The 18203-nt window shown below is 37.3% G+C and overlaps 1 protein-coding gene across 1 annotated transcript in view; it reads left to right on the top strand.

Annotated features, from left to right (window-relative positions):
- The window catches only part of LOC150075020 (uncharacterized), a 198511-nt gene that overhangs the window by 24181 nt on the left and 156127 nt on the right, over positions 1 to 18203 (top strand). Inside the window, exon 3 of the mRNA XM_090388314.1 lies at positions 5783 to 5947. Coding sequence (XP_090244440.1) covers positions 5783 to 5947 — 165 coding nt within the window. The remainder of the gene's footprint in view (positions 1 to 5782; positions 5948 to 18203) is intronic.

Genomic DNA, 18203 nt, shown 5'->3' with positions numbered 1-18203 from the left:
ACAATAATATAAAAAATATTTCCATCTTACTATACCTTTGCCAGAATTCCATTAAAATAATTAAAACGCAAATATGAATTTCATTGGCAGTGCAGACGGTTGTCTGTTGACTTATTTTCTGAAGGAGATAACTAAATTTTACAATACCTAATGGAAAGGATGAGAAGATAGGATAACTGGAAGATGAAAAAGGGTAACCAAGTTTCATGTTAATTAATGTAAAGTTAGATTAGTTAATTTAAGTAGCAGCTGCTAATTTCACCTCTGCCTAATGATATTCATGATTTTGGACGCTACAACTTTGACTGCTCCAAGTAGCACAAGATTCCGTCTTACTATATCTTTGCCAGCTTATATTTAATTTTTTTTTTCTTTGAGAAAATTATGCAAACTGACTGACTGATCCAGAAATAGTTAATTTCTGCTTCAATCAGCAATTAATTACATTAACTATATTTTTGTTATAGTTAATTAACTATCTATTATAAGACATTTTTGGATTTTAAATCTCCGTTACGCAGTGTCAAGACCCCTGCACCTTTCAATTCACCTCCAACTTTCTTCTTTCTTTCCTTGTGACAGAAGTCTTGGCGTGTATTTGAAAAATCCATTGACAGATGTAGGGCTAAACTACGCGCAGTCTTTGTCCTAAATCTGTTAAACTTTGGAACTCTATTACAAGCTCTCAAGTGGGGAGGGGGGAATGGAATAATATGTTTTGTCCGAAAAATACCTTCTTGCTTACTTTAGTTTTCTGTAGTTTACGCACTCTTAAGAAGATTATTCAGAGAAGCGAAAGATACAAATTAACCTAGACTAGTGTAGAATAGTCTTTAAATAAAATATCAGCAGCATAATCTCTTTGGGAATTGCTGTTTATTTGAAAGTATGATAAAACCATTATTAACAGTCTTTATCATGGCCCACTTCATGGGGTTACACTAACAGTCTTTTAAGATTAGATACTTTTATCTTATTTATGTACTCTGAATTTTGGCATGAAAATTTCACTCTGCCTGGCTTCTTTTGTAATTTACCTGCCGCTGGACCTACTAACTGAGCATAAACAGAAGCTTTATCTCAGAAAGAGTACTTTCAAAATCTTATTTCGTATCAGACCGAGTAAAATGTTATTCTGTATAGTTTCTGGTTTTGCATTACAAGATTGTTTATAATCCTCTTTCTGAAATATATTTGCGGATCCTCTCTTTTGTGTTTGGTGCTCTCTTGCTCAGATAAAAGGTTACTGAAAATAAAATTACACGCTTCATTACATACACATTAGGTTCATTTTTTTAAATATTGCCTTTACTATTTTTCCATGATTGCATTTTGTTAGAAAACAGCTCTAATAGTACTGCGGAATATTTGTTTTCTTTTAGTTATTAGGTTTACGTATGGGTATCCTTGTACGTTTATTTCAATTTTTGAAATGAAATCCTCCCTTCCACCATCTTAGCTTTTTCATAAGAGTTCACTGTTGATACGTGAAGTGTCACTGTGCACGGTGTTTCGCTTAAAAAATACCAGGATTTATTTCGTTTTTATTTTTAGGTTAGGCAATCTGTCATGTGAATCTTTTTTTGTGGTCTTTGGAATTGATATTAAAACTGGATTGAGTATTGCCATTTAGATCTTAAGATTTCTAAATTTAAATTGTGCCTAAATACTGCTTTTGTTTGCTCAATGGGAAAGCTGTTTTCCGTCCTCGGTGTAGTTTGAAAACGTCATCAGTTACTTCTGAAATGAACGTAAAACGATTGGTTGTATGTGATGTTCGCTCTTTATGTTTAGCTGCACGAAAACAGTTTGCGTCGCGTCTCCATTTAAGATGTTCTTTAAGTTCGCAGTTAAAACAAAATGGAGACAAGGAAAAAAATTGAGAACCTCAGCCTGCGCAGAGTAAAATCTGCCCTTTAATTACTTAACGTTTCGTGGTTATTCCCTATACACCACTTCTTCAGTGACTTTAAAGACAAGAAAAGAGTTGGTAACTTATAGAGCGCTTTTAATTAAAAAATTTATAAGCTAGTTTGAAGACATTGTATAAATGAATTACCAACTGCTTCGCTATCTTTGCTGTCACTAATAATCGGGTGCCCAAGTTGTTGGCTGGAGCTAGCATGACTAGGAGATCTCATTCTCTTCACGAACTGCAGTATGAAGCTCAGTGGCTAATGTGTGTGTTTTGTTGTGTTTGTGGATTTTAAAAACTTCACGGGGAGCAGGAACCCTATTCCCTCTTCTTGAGATTGGCCAACTACAGCCTCGATGGAAGAGGACTTTAGAAATTCTCCAGTCGTTGACGGATCCCGTTGACACTGAAGGAATCGAACCTTGGCCTGTCCAAACGAGTGGCGGATGGCGATGTTTGTCAAGAAATGGGTAAGAGTTTGTCAGAGAAGTGGCACATGAAACGTTTGAGTATTCTCCATGACATCTTTAGGTAATTAAGAGATAGATTTTACTATACGCAGGTTGAAGTGCTTAATTTTCCATTTATCGTATTTGTTGACTAATTCGTTAAGAAATTCAGCTTCTGCGACTCAGATTTTAAGTAAAAATTTCCTTAAGAAAGCAAATATGAAAGAGCATCGATTAAATTTCTTCATCTCCCCTTTCGGCAGTTCTCCCTTGAGTATTCTTTAACAGCTATGCCTAATCTTCTAAGTTTCCTTGAAAGAATTAAGGCCACTGTCCGATTCTACTTAAATGGGCAGACTGCCGTTAAGTTCCCGTCTGTCAGTGTCTCACTTCCCTAGTAAGGGTGTATTAATAAGCACGTGAGCGCAAGTGTATGGTTTTGAAGCGGAAATCCTGCAGTAAAAAAAGTAAGACTTCAGCCTGCGAATTACTTGAGTTAATTGTGCGACAAAAGCGGAAATGGTCCATTCACAGTTTTTCAAATCTTGTTACGTCTTCTCCTTGCATTAAGGGAGCTTGCTTAAATCCACGATGGGTTTAATTCAGCCGAAGAATGTCTTAAGTAATGAATCGCATAATTGGCGATTTATTTTTCAAACAGATCCCCCACTGGTACGTGGAAAAACCATTAAGGATTCTTTTCTTTTCCTCACACAAGAATTCGTAAGAAATGGAGCACGAAATGAATGATTGCAGCGACATCTGAATAAAACATTACGAATTAGTTCATATAATTTCTAAATCGAATAATGTCATCGCAGTGCAGAGATTAAGAAGAAACGTCATTATGGCCATGTAAGTTGGGTCTTTCAATCGAAAGTTTGAGCGAAACAGCCGACTTAATAAGGGAAGTTGTGATCTTACCCTAAATGACATATCCATGCTTGAACAGCGGTTAGTCCATTCGTGGTTTGTCGATTGCAATCTCAACTACTTCTCCGTAATCACACAATACCACGGACGATTAACCAAAGTACATTCCTGTGTTTGTGTGGTGTTGGTAGCAAATGGAAGAGAGCGGTAGTCTGTGGCATAATGAATTTGTTAATTGGTTTGAGTCATGTTTTCTCTGAGCATCGAGCTGGGGGAAGGGGGCGGTTATTACACGAGCTAATGAAAATGTGTGTGAACGACAACTTGTGCCGATTTCAAGCCATTTATAGCGGTGATCGCTGTATCAGACTACATAAACATGGCAAATGTAAAGCGGCACGCACGATAAATATACATGCGTTAGGGTACATGAATGTCAGGGTACATCGCATAGTTAGGAGGAATCTTTTCTTATCAGTTAATAACTGTAAATCGCATGTGTTAATGGACCGGTTTTGGGGATGAAAAACTAGGATGATAATTCAGAAGGAAAATCCTACAGTCAGGAACTTCCATCGCCTACAACTGTGATTTACCATTTTAATTCTGATGATATATTTCCAGTTAATGGAAGAGAAATCCGTCTACCTATTACGCCGAAATCCAGCAAACGTTGAGATGCCTCATTAGCCTTCTGTTTATTTTAAGAAATATGATCCATTTTTTCCGTTGAACGTTTAGTCTTTAATCCATTGGGTGCAAGCTATCAACTTTTAAAAAATAATAATATAAGCGATGTTCATAACCTTGGAAGGATCAATACACAGTGTACCAGCACGCCAACAGCCCTTATAGATTAAGAATAAAGTTTAAACAATTCAACTTTTTTTCCATGTCCTTCTTCAAAAAAATTAGAAAAGGGAGGGCTAAACGCGATTAATGAAATAAGATGAACAACTATGTATTGCGGGGAAAGAACGCGTTTCTTTCCCTTCATGTCTTCCAAAGACCATAATGTGAATTACGCAGTTTTAGAGTCATTGCACACCCCTTTGTCTTTTCGCATTTCTCTAGGTCTTGATAGTTTTGCTATTCTGAAGCTCTTGAAGTTGATGCATTATCCTATGTCAGCCTTCTGGTTATTGTTTCTTTAATCTTTAAATCGTTTAACTGCCATCTCGTGTGCCGAGTATTAAACGCTTCAGCAAAATTAAAATTTGGCTGAATGTTGAATCTACCATTTCTGATTCACTGAATCTCTACTAAATTTAAATTTGGATTATCGCAGTTCATACACCAAATTTTAATGCAGAAGAGAGCATTGAAATAGGGAATAGATTTTCCACTGTTGTGAGAAAAAGATGACAATTCCATGTCAGACTGATATCCGTCCAAGAACACAGAGAAAGATATTTACTTAGTTAAAATTAGATGGACAATTAGGTTCATTCCGTGAAGCTGTTGTCTTCGGATGACAACGTTTCGGATGTCACTGATTCACAAAGCGAATTCCATCTATTGGCTGGCATTTACACAATCTCAGTCGAGAAGCTAATTCGCGGATAAATTCTGACAGATGAATGTGATACGAACAACGCAAGTAGGAGCTGTCAACAAACAAGCTGACATGGATGCATCGAGAACAAAGATGGAAGGAAGCATTTGGCTAACTAGAGCAGGACCAGATAACTGCCATCAGTGATATTAATTTCTGCCGATACAACTGGCATCTTTTCTACAAATGTTCAGTTAGATGTTTAAGTATACGATAATCCCTGCTGTTTGTTCGTAACACCCTACCGCTGGAGCAGCAACATTTTAGAAAAATTTCTGTCCGTTAAAATAGTTCTAAAATAAGCGTACATATTTTGTAAATTACAAAAATGTATGCTATTATAATATCCTTTTGTTTTCGTGGGCAGAAGTCAGAGCCTTGCCAAGTTTTATTACACCAGATTAATCAACAGTCTGCTTGTAAGATTATTAGTTAATTTGTGCAGATTCTTGTCATCGAGTTCCCTTTTTCTTAAAATAAATTTAAATGCTTATTATGAATTCATTATCCTTCTTCAGCGTCTGAAGAAGGAATAATGAACTCTTCTTGGTCTGCATTCTTTGTGAAGACACTAGTTAAATCAAACTTCCACGAGTTTCATATTCACTCCTTCCACTCTTGTTCACTTGTTCCTTCCACTCTTGTTGATCTTTTGACAGCAGGCTTTGAAGAAATCAGGCAGAACTTTTTGAAAAACATTGAACAGCGATGAATCATTTCATAACAGGATTCAAAACGTGGAAAAGAAATGGTAACGGGTTCATGTAATTTGAGAATTTGATTGTATTATCTCTAATAGAATACATGGTTTATTAGAGATGTACTTCAACAATTAACCAACACCCAAGAAAGTTAGCTTCATAAATGTTATTTTCATTTTTAAGACTGTGAGGAAGATATTTCAGATTAAATTTATTATAAACTGTTGTAAATAATTATGAAATAATATAGGCAGCTCATAACTTAACATGTTTATATAACTGTTTCCAGCTAGTGGTTGTCCCAATATGGAAGAACCTCAGAATGGAAAGGTGGTAAAAACAAACAGAGGTGCCGTTATCGTGTACAGTTGTCATCCTGGTTATCGTTTAACTGGTTCTCCCACATTATACTGCGACGGTACTAGCTGGAATGCCAGTGTCCCCAGATGCCAAGGTAACTAATTAAAATTACAGTGGCCTTCTTGTACATTTATGTCATTAACTTAAAAGTTTTCAAATGTGTTTTTTCTGGCAAAAGTTCATAGTCATGTACAAATTACAATATTTAGTATATATTAATTTGAATTATTTTGGGATAAGACGTCTATGTACAAAAGTACATCAGCTAACATGTAGCGGATGTAAGTTTTTCTCGAAATATTAAGAAGACAAGCTAAGACACAACTTCTGAAGCCAGGAAGACTTTTATTTCCGAATAAACTGTTCAAATGAGGTATCAAGAGATTTTATCTTCAAGCTGTTACCAAAAACTTACGTTGTCAGCGAACGGACGTCCGTCCATTGACGGAGTGATTTTCGGAAGAGGATATTGCAGAAATTATGAGAAAAGACCATGATAAACACAACAGAAGATAACTGGAATTCCTTGGCATCGGATGAGTGGTCACTGAAATAGCAGAATCTGCAAAAGATTTGAAAATTTTTAAATTATTATAATAACAATTATTATATTAATTATAATTAATATACTTATATTCATAATTAATTATTCAGAGAGGTAATTACCAGAATGAATCGGTAAACCTTAGGATTTACTGGATTTCCGGTTTGTTGTACTTCTAGACTGATGGATTCTTTTTTGTTTGTTGTATTATCTTACTTATTTGTGGAGTAACCAGATTTGCTCAACTAATGTAGAAATTGAGCTGTACAGGAAAGGATCATGTTTCTGTAGTTATTCTAAGTGGATATGAACAGTTACCCTCATACCGGCTAATAAATTGGGCTGTAAATTTTGACTGCTGGAAGTTGGATGGATGAGTTGGTAGCGTGTCATGTGATCTAAGTCTCTGCGGACTTCCCTTTATTCATGGAACTTGTTTAACAGGTAAAGCTGCCTTTTCTATTCACGCGACTTTTAAGCTTGAAGAGTCCCTCATCGAATAAGGCATCAGTAATTAAAGTAGGAGATGAGAAATGACTGTATGCGAGACATTCTGTAAGGCTGGCAACTTTTATTTTTTCATTAACTGCCACAATTGGTTGGTTATCGAAAGGAATCGCGAAGGGTTGACGTAATACCACAGACGACTATAATCTTTTAATTCTCAGCTTTTTTTGTCCCCTTCAATTTTTCAGACAATATCTCTATTGTCTCTTTGACGTGTACGGTCCAAACCTTTCAAGTTTAATATTCGCTGCTGAGTTTATTTACTCCTACGTTATTGTCTGTATTTAAAAATACGTGTTACCGGTGCAGGTAGGATTAGTTTCAACCAATAATACTTGTTTTAAAGAAAGTTTCAATTTAAGATAATCTCCTTTAAGGTAAGCTCTTCTTAATCTCCTTTATTGTGATGAATCGAGAAAACTGGTGCGTGAACTTCAACTATGGGCACATTTCTTCACGGCAAAGAACAAAAAGAAATATCTGAAGACTAGCTTATTGTTTATGTTAATCTAGACCCTTTTTTTACTTCTTATTCCCGCGAGCTCAGCCTAATTTAAATGGCCTCACTCGCTTTCATGTTAAAAGCCAAACGAAACAGGTACTTGTTGAAACTGAAATCCCGTATCGATTGGCTAGTGACGCCGTTCTAGGCCGCTCTCCTTGCATCAAAGACACCTTTCTCAATTTGGCCGTTGTCGTTGATGTATTTCCGTGTGATGGGGTGGTTCTCCACTCTGGTAATAACGTCAAGATATAAAGACAGTTGGCATGGCAGAATAGTGAAGGGCGCTCTCTATGACCAAAAGGTTGATGGAGAACCACCGTCAAAGTTTTCTCATCCGTCTATAGTGTTTGTAATTCTAGTGATCAGCAAGCACAGTGGACAGCGCAGACATGTCTGAAATAACAAACTGTTCAGTGAAGTAGTTTTCTGGAAAAAGAAAGCTCCCTCTCACGAAAGACGGATGATATCTGACTGAAGTGTGGATGGAAATAGAGATTCCAGTTGCCACCTAACAAGGTTTCATTTCTTTCTCGCAATTCTGACCCACTATCGTAGTAGCGACTTGATTCTCATTTTCTATTACGTTCTTTTCCTGATCCCATATAGTCTTTACAAGCGTAGGTTTTCCCATGTGTTTACAGAACTTCTGAATGTTTTTCTTTGACATTGGACAATGATAAGGTATTTTTTATTGCACAAATGTGGTTAATATTGCATTTTCTCACACTGATATTGTGTAGAGAAAATAAAGGCTGCTTCTTTAAGGATTAAATTGAATGAACAGTCCGAGTTCCAGATAGGAAAGTCTAACTCATTAAAGTCTTGTGACTTTCATCCAGCTTAAATTGTAACAATACTGGTGGAAAGCAATTTAAGATTTATTAAGAACAATTACACGATATCTAGACATAGACGAACACTAATGGAGAGTATTTAGCAAATTATAACTAATTATATGATCTTGTTAAGATGGAGGGTGAAAATATCGATAAGAAACAGGCTATGGTGCTTAAAGGATTTGAACCAATCGCTAATATGGGCTGAAAAATATCAGCTAAAGTTTAATGATAAAATGCAAATTATTGCACCTTTGGGTATCCAGGAAACACAGCGGTAGTTTAAAGGGGTACGTAAGTTGCACTGGTGCTTGGTAGGATAACAGCTTCCAGCCAACCTCACCTGGGATACCCAGGTGAGGTTAGCCGTTAAGCAATGGCTTCGCCTTCTGAAGGACGTAGTGACTGCTTGCGTCTATGCCGACATCATATAGGGGGGGGAGGATTAGGTATACCATCATTATGTTGGACCATTCCCCTCCTTAAAAAGAGCATATTGAGGGATTGCAGAACTCTCCTTAATTTTGTATTAGATCATTAGCCACTTCTCCAGCTATTCAAATTGAGTTAAGAAGTGCAAATAAATTGCTATTAGATGGCAGGGCTAGGCTTGATTCCAAGGAGTCCCTGAAGACGGTGGAGCCGTCTCTTACACTCATCCTTACACTGATGGCTGCGCCTGCAAAAGTACGCTCCCAACATCGGCAGTTGAGAGACGTGTCCAGATTTTTATCCGCCCATGCTTATATAGATTTAGTAATAACAAGCATCAATGCTCTTCCAACCCTCTCTAGAACATCAAGGGGACGTAGTTTGGAGAGAAGTTGCAGGGCTGGATGTCTGGCAATCGAGTCTCTTGCCCACATTGCTTAAAGGTGTCATAAGACACATGGCATTCGTATCAAACCATGATGCTGTGACCGGCATTGTAGAGAATAAGCTAATCCAGAAAGGATGGGTTGTTCTTAAAGAGACACGTTATAACATCCAAGGAGTCCGAAAATCGGACCTCCTTTGTGTTAGGGACGGATCTCTGTTCCTTCTGGACGCGCAGCTTGTTGGATCATGCTTTGAGTTAGAAGCTTGTCACCGGTTGAAGTCTATTATGATTTTAAACTGCTATTACGATAGTAACAGCAATTTAAAACAGTTGAATCAAGTCGTTTTTTTCCTTAGAACCAAGGGATTTTTTACTACACTGCGTGTTCCAGGCTGCAATTCAATTCTCGCCTCCTGTGGTGTTGATCTATTGCCTTGCTCTCCCAGAAGCAGAGAAAGCGAAGAACTTAGTGAGCAATGGAGGATGATAGGGTGGTTACACTACAGCTTTTTGATTCTTATAAGCATTTCTGGCCTTCAAATGCGCTGAAAAACTTGCAGCGTTTATTTCACACATCTGAAAATTTTCTCTAGAAGTTATCTGTGTGTTGGAACTTTTCGACAGTTTAGCGAGCGAAATTTATATTTGGATAATGAAATTTCCAAACTTTAAAATTTTAAAAATATATTAGCACTTCATGATAGTCTTTGACAGCTCACGACATTGCGAAGGGCCTTTTTGACTAAGAGTTCGTTTCAGTATGTGTGGAGATTTTGATGTATCGATTTTGCATTCTTTATACTCTGTTAAGCCTTAGAGATGTAGTGCGTTTTTCTTCACTGGCACGTGTTGGGACGCACTGCCAGAAATGCTGCCGGCACATTGCTCCACTCCATTCTCTTTGCTGGATCAGGAATCTGGCGAAGGGTCTGAAAATAAAATGCGATGCAAGTTGAATAAAGAAAGTAACCTCTCAGTCAATATTTAGCTTTGTATAAGTCATAGCATATAAATGTACGGAAAAGTTTGGAGGTTCATATTGTAGCGGCAGTCGCACATTGGCGAAATGGAAGATCCTGAGGCTCTACTGCTTGAATAGTTTTACTGATCATTCGCCATTCCTGTTGGAATTGATTACTTTGTGTCTGCAGGGCTGCGCTCTAAGGACAGATGGTGCAAATAGCTGCGTTTTTTTTGCATTTAATTCTTTTCGCTGTCGTCATTGAACTGGTCTCTCCCTAAATGATAATTATCAGCGCTTGAGGTTGATCTTTTGTGTTAAGATACTCTAGTGACTCATAACTTAAAACGTTAATCTCCTGACAGCATTATTAATACTCTTTCTGCCCTTTTATGCTGCTCCACACATCATTTTGAACCATCTACAAATAGTATAGTAATTTTCAGTATTACTCTCAACGTTCTCCCAAATGGTTCATTAATTATCTCAATTATACCTGTAGTTAACCCTTGGTGTGTTGTTTCCTGTATTTCAAGTCTTAATTTTGTCCGTTTTGTAACTTTATACGTTGCACCTATTATCCCGGAAGATATTTCAGTAACTTCAATCTTTATTAGTGCCCTGCACGCCATGGTCTCCAAATAGAGTACTTGCAGTCTCATAAAACATATCTATATGGTAGTATTGCAATTCTCTTTTCCTGCTTAGGCATAAACGTTGTTTTCCTTTCCTACCTCCATGGTAGTGCAGTGGATACGTTGTTTTGAAAGGTGAGTTTTTCACCCTTCTAGAACCTCCCCTCGATTTCTAAAAGTGTGCTACAGTTTAATTTGAATTCTGTAGTTTACACATTTCTTTATATAACAGAATGCCGAGAAACAATATTTTATTTCAGTAGAAAAATGGCGGACTTAGCGTGTTTTTAACCCTGACTTCTAAATGAGTTTATCCTAGCAAGCTCAGACGTACCTTGAAACTAAAAGGTCATATATTTTAGCCAAACAAACACACGTGTTTTTTTACCACCTCTTCCTAAAAGTTATGGACAGGAATAGCGTTCGATAATCAGAACTTAAGTTTCTACGCATACACAAAAGGCGTATCCGTGGATCTGCAAATCAGAGAGTTACTGAAAGATAAACGTTTTGAAAAAGTTGTAATTCCTTTGAACTGGAAACTTGGACTTACTTAAAGTGCTGATATTTTTAGAATGAGCATACAACTATAAAATGTTGATTTGATTGAGAACTTATTACAAACTACCAAAATCTCTGATGCGATATTTTTCTAAAAATACACTTCACCATTTGGATTTTTTCCTAGGATACGTTCCTAAGAACAACGTCGTTCTTAGAACAACCTTGGAGGCTATACCAGGCAGATCACGTGTTATTTTTTCGTTCCAAAAACTAGGGTTTTTCATCCCAACAAATAGACAACTCGATCGAAGAATGCATTGAGTTCACAGACCCTACCTTGACGGTTCTGATCTTATAACAAACCAGCACTCCTCCCTCCTTCCCCCGTGGCCTTCTTATATCAAGTTAAGTAATTTTGAAATGCCATATTGCGAAGGAACCTACTGGAGATGCACAGTGTGCGAAAAACTCAGGAATTATGATATTTTCATTTTAATTTTCACTAACAGTCGTGACAAATGAGCTATTTCGTGAAGATGTAGAAAATAAGATTTAGACAGAGAGAATAACTGGGTATATCGCGCCTTATCTAATAAGGATCTCTTTAGACTGCATTGTGTGTGAATTGCAAGTCACTTCAGAAAGTAAATACAAGAGTCAACATTAAAAATGGTGGAATCATCTGCGACGGACTTGGTTTCCTTCTCGTAGTATTTCAGAGTTATTCCAAGAGTATTTTCCTCTGCTTCCCTCTCAAATTTAACCTGCACGAATGCCATTACTCGACTGTCAGGTTGGTGTAGGATGCAATCTTTTGTGTCGACCTCCCGCTGGCATCTTAATAAAAGCAATATGAGTTTTCCTTACTGTCACTGTGTTTCTTTCCCTCGCAGCGAATCCAGCTGTCTGCTCCACTTTAAGGTTCAATGCATGCACAATGATAACTAGCCCAAAGGAGTGCTGTCAATAGCAAATGGATCTCCAATATTGGAAATGTGCATTGATAGTTTGATAGCGATGAAAGGAAATGCAAAAAAAAAAAAAAAAAAGATTGCGCGAGAGACCACGCAAGAATATTCTTTATATCCAAGGAAAGAGAGAGAGAGACCACGCAAGAATATTTATAAGCTGACACGGTTTCTGTTTCATTTTACTTTGGTCTGTTAATCTGGCTACATCCTACACAATTCCATTCACGACCAATAGATGGCGTTAACTTTCATCTTTGCGTTCTGTGATTTCATAGCGAAGCAGGGAAAAAACTAACTGGAAATGGCAAATCCAATTTATTGTGACATCTCTCTTTGGAGAGGTCCGATAAAATGTAGAAAGATCTTTGGCGATACAGCGGCATTATACTGTTCGATCTAATGAGTTCAGAAGGGCTTCGGGGCTCGACTGATTAAAATACTGGCTGAAGTCCGCAGCGGCAGTGTAAGATTGCTGGTCTCGCATTTAAACTGAAGATGAGAATATTTATCATGAATAAACTTTAATGAGATCTCGGGTAATGTATTGCAGTTGCTCCATTTTAGGACGTCAAAGTTAATGATCATCATTGCTAACATTTGGTGAATTAAATACATTCATATCAGGAGGTATGGCTTCACCTCAAGTGATGTGGATAATTATACTTCTAAAGCGAACAAAAATAAATAGGATTTTTTGGGAGTACCCCCCAAGTCATGACAAATGAGCTATTTCGAAATAATGTAGTAAATAGTTTGGTATATTGCGTGAAAAACTTAAAATTGGCACGCTCCCCCCCCCCCTAATTTCTCACATAATTAAAACATCCAAATCTCAGGATGTTTTCCTGAGATTTGGACCAAATGCATAAAAATTTAAATATATAAGAATATAATACGAGAAACACCTTTTGTAATGGTTACTACCCGCCTGAGAGGAACCATGCTGAGCAAATTTACATTCCGTAGTGTTTATTCTTGATCAATTTTACGCAGATCGGCACCAAGGCTCTGAGCATTTGCATTATTTATTATCCATTCTTCTAGCAGTTTGCAGTATGTAAAGAATCCTTTGGATTTTTATCGTTTCTGGTGCAGTGTTCTGTTTAAAAGTGCTTTTTTCTACAATTAATTTTTACTTTTTAAAAATAAGTTGAAGACCGATTTGCACATTTTTTACGATATGGCTGTACTGTTAAGAATTGCTTCATCATAACCGGATGCAAATCTCTTGATTGCGACATCCTTAAAACCTTCTTACTATAATGAGGATATTTGCTAAAGGTGACTCTAATCATTATACGAAGAGCCTTTGTGCTTTCAGAAACATCTGGACTGTGTGAGGTATGGGACTGGTCGAGATTGATGTCTGTGTAATGAGATTTCTAATCTATATGTCGTTAATCTAAATGCTAATCGAAACGTGTGTGCGTATGAGCCAAATGGACGATAATTTGTCCTCTGTTAGCGGATTCGAAATATTTCAATTATGTTAAAGTTTAAAAACATGCGTTGTCACGCCTACCCGTACTACATTACTGCTTTAACATACACGAAATGAAATTAAGTTGCAATAAAATAAATATAATGAAATATTTCGTACCTTACACGTTATCATCTTCTAAATAATTGCTTTGGGCTTGCTGTCGCTGTTCCATATGTTTTTTCCAAGCACAAAAACATTTCTGGAAGTCAACTTCTGTAAGCTCTTTAAACACTTCTGTCCTTTTTTCGGAATGTCTTTAATGGACTGAAAATGGGTTCTATTAAGTACACTTTTCAGTTTAGGGAAGAGAAAAAAGTCACAAGTGGCTAGATCTGGAAAGTAGGGTGGATGTTCACACACACACACACACACACAGTGATTTGTTTGTTGGCTAAAACCTGGCGAATAGAGAGTGCGTTGTGTGCTGGACATTGTGGAAAAAGTAGTACACACTTTTCTCATGCCTAAACTTTCATTTACAATTCGTCTGACTCTTTATTTGTCCATCCTGAGTTCTAATGCAACCATTATAATGCTTAAACGACAATCACTTCTATCAGCCTTACCAGGTCAACATTTTCATCAATTTTCATGGATATCGGACGGCCTGGTCGTTCTTCGACTTCCTCCCTTCCTTCTAAAAATCTTTCATTCCATTCAAACACGCGAGCTCTTGACACAGTATCTTCCCCATAAATTTGACGCATCCACTCATAACTGTCAGTTGGTGTTTTGTTAAAAAATTGAGGTTGATTCATTGTTTGATTCTGTTGTCGATCATTTTCCCTTCAAACTGCAAAAACACAACGTAATAAAAAACTGTTTCACTGCAAATCGAAAGAGCTTGTTGGAACGTGACCTGGCAGACAATTGGGGAAAGGTTCAAGGTCATCTGCTGTGCCTTTGTTTCATAAAAGGCCATTATAATTGTGACCGTTGCCTGGAATTATCATGGTGATATTCTCCTAATTAGAAATGTTTTCAATCTTATATACAGTATGTTTTCACACATATTATATTTAATAATCACTACTTATCATTTTTCCAGCCAAAAAACTTAAGACTTAAATGCGGTTATCCATAAAACACACTTAACGTACTATTCAACCGAAGCCATCTTGATTAGAAAATAAAACGGCTTACCGAATAGAGGCACGTATAAAAGTAGATGAACGCTGTTCTTTGAAAGTTTCTTCGGTCACTAAGTTTATTCTTAGAATACATTATAACTTCTTGTTTCTGTTTCTGCCGATACCCACTTCAGCAGACATTTATTTGAAATATTTATTGCGGAAACTTAAACATAAAACTAAAGAAATGATTGGAGTGAAAGGTTCTTCAGTTGTAAAATGAATGAGAAAACGCCAGAGCTAAAAGGAACGAGTCATAATTTATGTTACGGGAGACATCAACTTAATGGTGCAAGTTAATCATGTCCTTTCGGCTCTTCTGCGGCATTAATCCGCCCAGTACTTTGATGTACTGCGCGTGGATTCTACAGTGATGGATTGCTCATATAAAATACAGCCGCCCTATTTGCATAAAAGAAGTTTTGAAAATCATAACCGTTATGAACTGCAGGAATATTCTACAAATTCGAAAACTTTATCCCAAAAGTTACTTTCCATAAGTAAGAAGATCACTCTCGCAGTATTTGATAATCAGTAATTTTGGTTTTCATATCGGACTCCAGTGTTTCCATCAGCTGCCATTTTCAACACATTTAGCTTTTGTCCATTTTTAATTATACTGCCCACGTTGATCCCATACACAAGATGGAAAGAGATGTTTAAATACCATTACTTCTTGATGTACTAATTTTGGAACAGAACTGATATGTCTTACCAGCAATCCAAAAAAACCATATAACCAAAAACGTCTCGAGTCTAGCTCCAGATTCGACCATTCTTCCACCAGGATATTTGTCAACTGCTGTATTGTGTTCTGTAGAGAACTGCAAAGCCGGATTCAAATCTTGAAAATTCGGGTAAGTGTTGGAAATCTGGGGAATGTTCCTCGAACCATTCAGATGCAATTATCACACGATGGACATTTGTTATCGTCTTGAAACAGGAAGGCTTTCGTATAGGCATACAACTACCTAATCCTAGAGTCTTGAACTACCGCCACATAGCTAGACAAGAATTTTGCCTCAACCGAAATGTTCAGTCAATTTGGTTCAAACTGGACATTTTAAATCCCTGCGGTTGTTCTTGGAATACCCGCTTTCAGCTACATTCCTTCCTTTTCTTTCTAATTTTTTGGCCAGTGAGTGCATATTCAATAGGTCTTGTTTCTTGATTGCCACAGAAAAGCAGTTTATCAGGAAATTTTCTGGTGGCCCAATCTGCCATAAATCTGTGTGTATCGGAAAATCTTCCGATCCATCCTAGTCTCTGAGGTGAATTTTTAAGTCGAATCATGTCCTTGGCTTTGCAGGGATGTAACCTTATGTTTATTAATAATGATAATAAAATACTTTAAACCAAACATCTCTTCAAGCTATTTCGCTGTCAAAAGATTCATGGCTCTGTTACAGTTTGTCATTCTTTCATATCCAAACAGTGTTTTAAACTTTTTGGAGATTTCTTTTTTTTTTTTTTATTATGAAGTCTCGTTCCATATGTCATCCCTCTGTACGCTATTGTAAAGCAGTCATTCACATTGACCTACTTCACTGGCAGCGTTGAGTTCGCGATAGTCTGTGCCAGCAGTTCTGTTCTGAATGAAAGAAGATAACTACAAAAAAATGTTGCCAAGGTGATCGCGAGACTGTTGGATATCGTTGTTGAAGAATGAGGTGTTTCGAATGACGTTAATAGACACAGCTGCCGGTAATCTCCAGACTTTCTTCGAATACAAAGACGGGCATCAGCAGCAGCGTGACCTGCGTCTGTATATTCATGAAAATCTCTTCAAAGTGTCATCACTAGCTATTCAGTACGGGCTTGTGGTGAAACCATCAACTCTTGGAAGTAGACGAAATTACTCAGACTTAAATCGTGTGAATCCGGCAGACCACTTCAGAAAAATGGCCGGTTATCAGTGCTGCTCACTTGATGCAGAAAAAAAGAAAACATTCTGCCAAAGCCACCTGCTCTATTTTTGCTTCTGGCGAAGTAATATTTTTTTACGTTGCCAACCCATTGCTACATTTCTTTTATTTTCTCTCTTCTTTGGTTTCGGAATTTACCTTTTCTCTTGCATCAAGCAAAACTTCATTATTCGCAAGAAAAGAGTTCCTGTACGGTCTACGTGGTTTCAACAAGATGGAACAATATACGTTATGACAAGAGACGTAATGGAGTTATTGAGCCAGAATCTTAGAAAGGCTAGGAATACGAGATCTGGCGATTGAAATCATTTAACGCTGAGTGAGATGGCGCTTGTGTCGTGTCCGTTGCATTATAATGAAATAAATAAATTAATTTGCGTTTAAATATATTAGATGGACAAATAAATGAAGTTTCTGTTTATACCCGGATGGTCACAAGATAGACAGAATAGGCGGACTTGAACCACGCTCAACTGAAACGCGTGTACTGATGTATCCTCGCATTCAACCATGCGGTTACGGTAGGCCTAGAGAAGGCCGAAGCCAGAACACGGGCTCGAACCTATAAGTTCCTTACTTGTGTGTTCGTTTTGTGACAGAAGAAGTACTGTATTTTGTTTCTTGCCAACTGGATAAGAAATTTTAGAATGGAAAATCAACATTTGATTTCTAGTAATAATGAAGAAAAATCCACGGACAACAAGTTTATGAAGTCAGAAAAACGTATGGAGCTCATTTCTGTGTCGATTATGAGGTTTTAAGAATGGAGGGAAGACGTTAAAAGATGATGGATGATCCTGCCGCCCAACGCCTTCAACGATGGATTCAATTGCATCTGTCTAAGGATCTAAGCATGAAGCTCTCGTGAGTAAGACAGTTCATATAATCATGGTCCTTCCTACACTGGATGGAAGGGTCTGATTTCGAATCCCGTCAACGACGTGAGGAATTTTTATGGGCCTCATCACATGGCCGAGTTACTCGGTCTCAGGCGTGGGTAGCATGGTTTTTCTCCCAGAAACTCGGGTTTTTCGTTCAGCAAATTAACCACAAATACACCCATTTCAAGGATATAATATATACGGAGCAATATGGTCTAAATGGCTGATGTCCAAAAAACCCTACAATAACAACAGCTGAGCATGAACAGTGTCTATTCCAGGATGGAACTAAAAAATCTGTGACTTGCAGGAAATTGAGAGAAAAGAAATGTTTTTCAGGAGGGATTGTGAAAAAGATTATTTATAATGGATGAATAGATTTGAATCTTTCAGTATGATCCATCAAAGCTGTGGAAATGTCTCGGGCCTTCCATATCGAACGAAAGGTCCATCACAAAATTGGATATCAAAACTATCACAGGACTAGTTCATCAATTTTTTTTTATTGAAATAGGCTTGCAACTTTATTGTGATGTGGTATAGCGTCCAGAATATAGTGAAATCATCGCCTGCACACAAATTGTTCTTTGTAATGTTTTTCTCTGTACATGCGCGAGTATCTAATTGTGTTTGCATGTTTCTTCTCCC

Source organism: Mastigoproctus giganteus, chromosome 14 (genome assembly GCF_048544385.1).
Source record: "Mastigoproctus giganteus isolate SK-2022 chromosome 14, ASM4854438v1, whole genome shotgun sequence".
NCBI classification, from domain to species: domain Eukaryota; kingdom Metazoa; phylum Arthropoda; class Arachnida; order Uropygi; family Thelyphonidae; genus Mastigoproctus; species Mastigoproctus giganteus.
The sequence above is the reverse complement of the archived record's forward strand: the minus strand, read 5'-3'. Positions and strand labels throughout refer to the sequence as shown.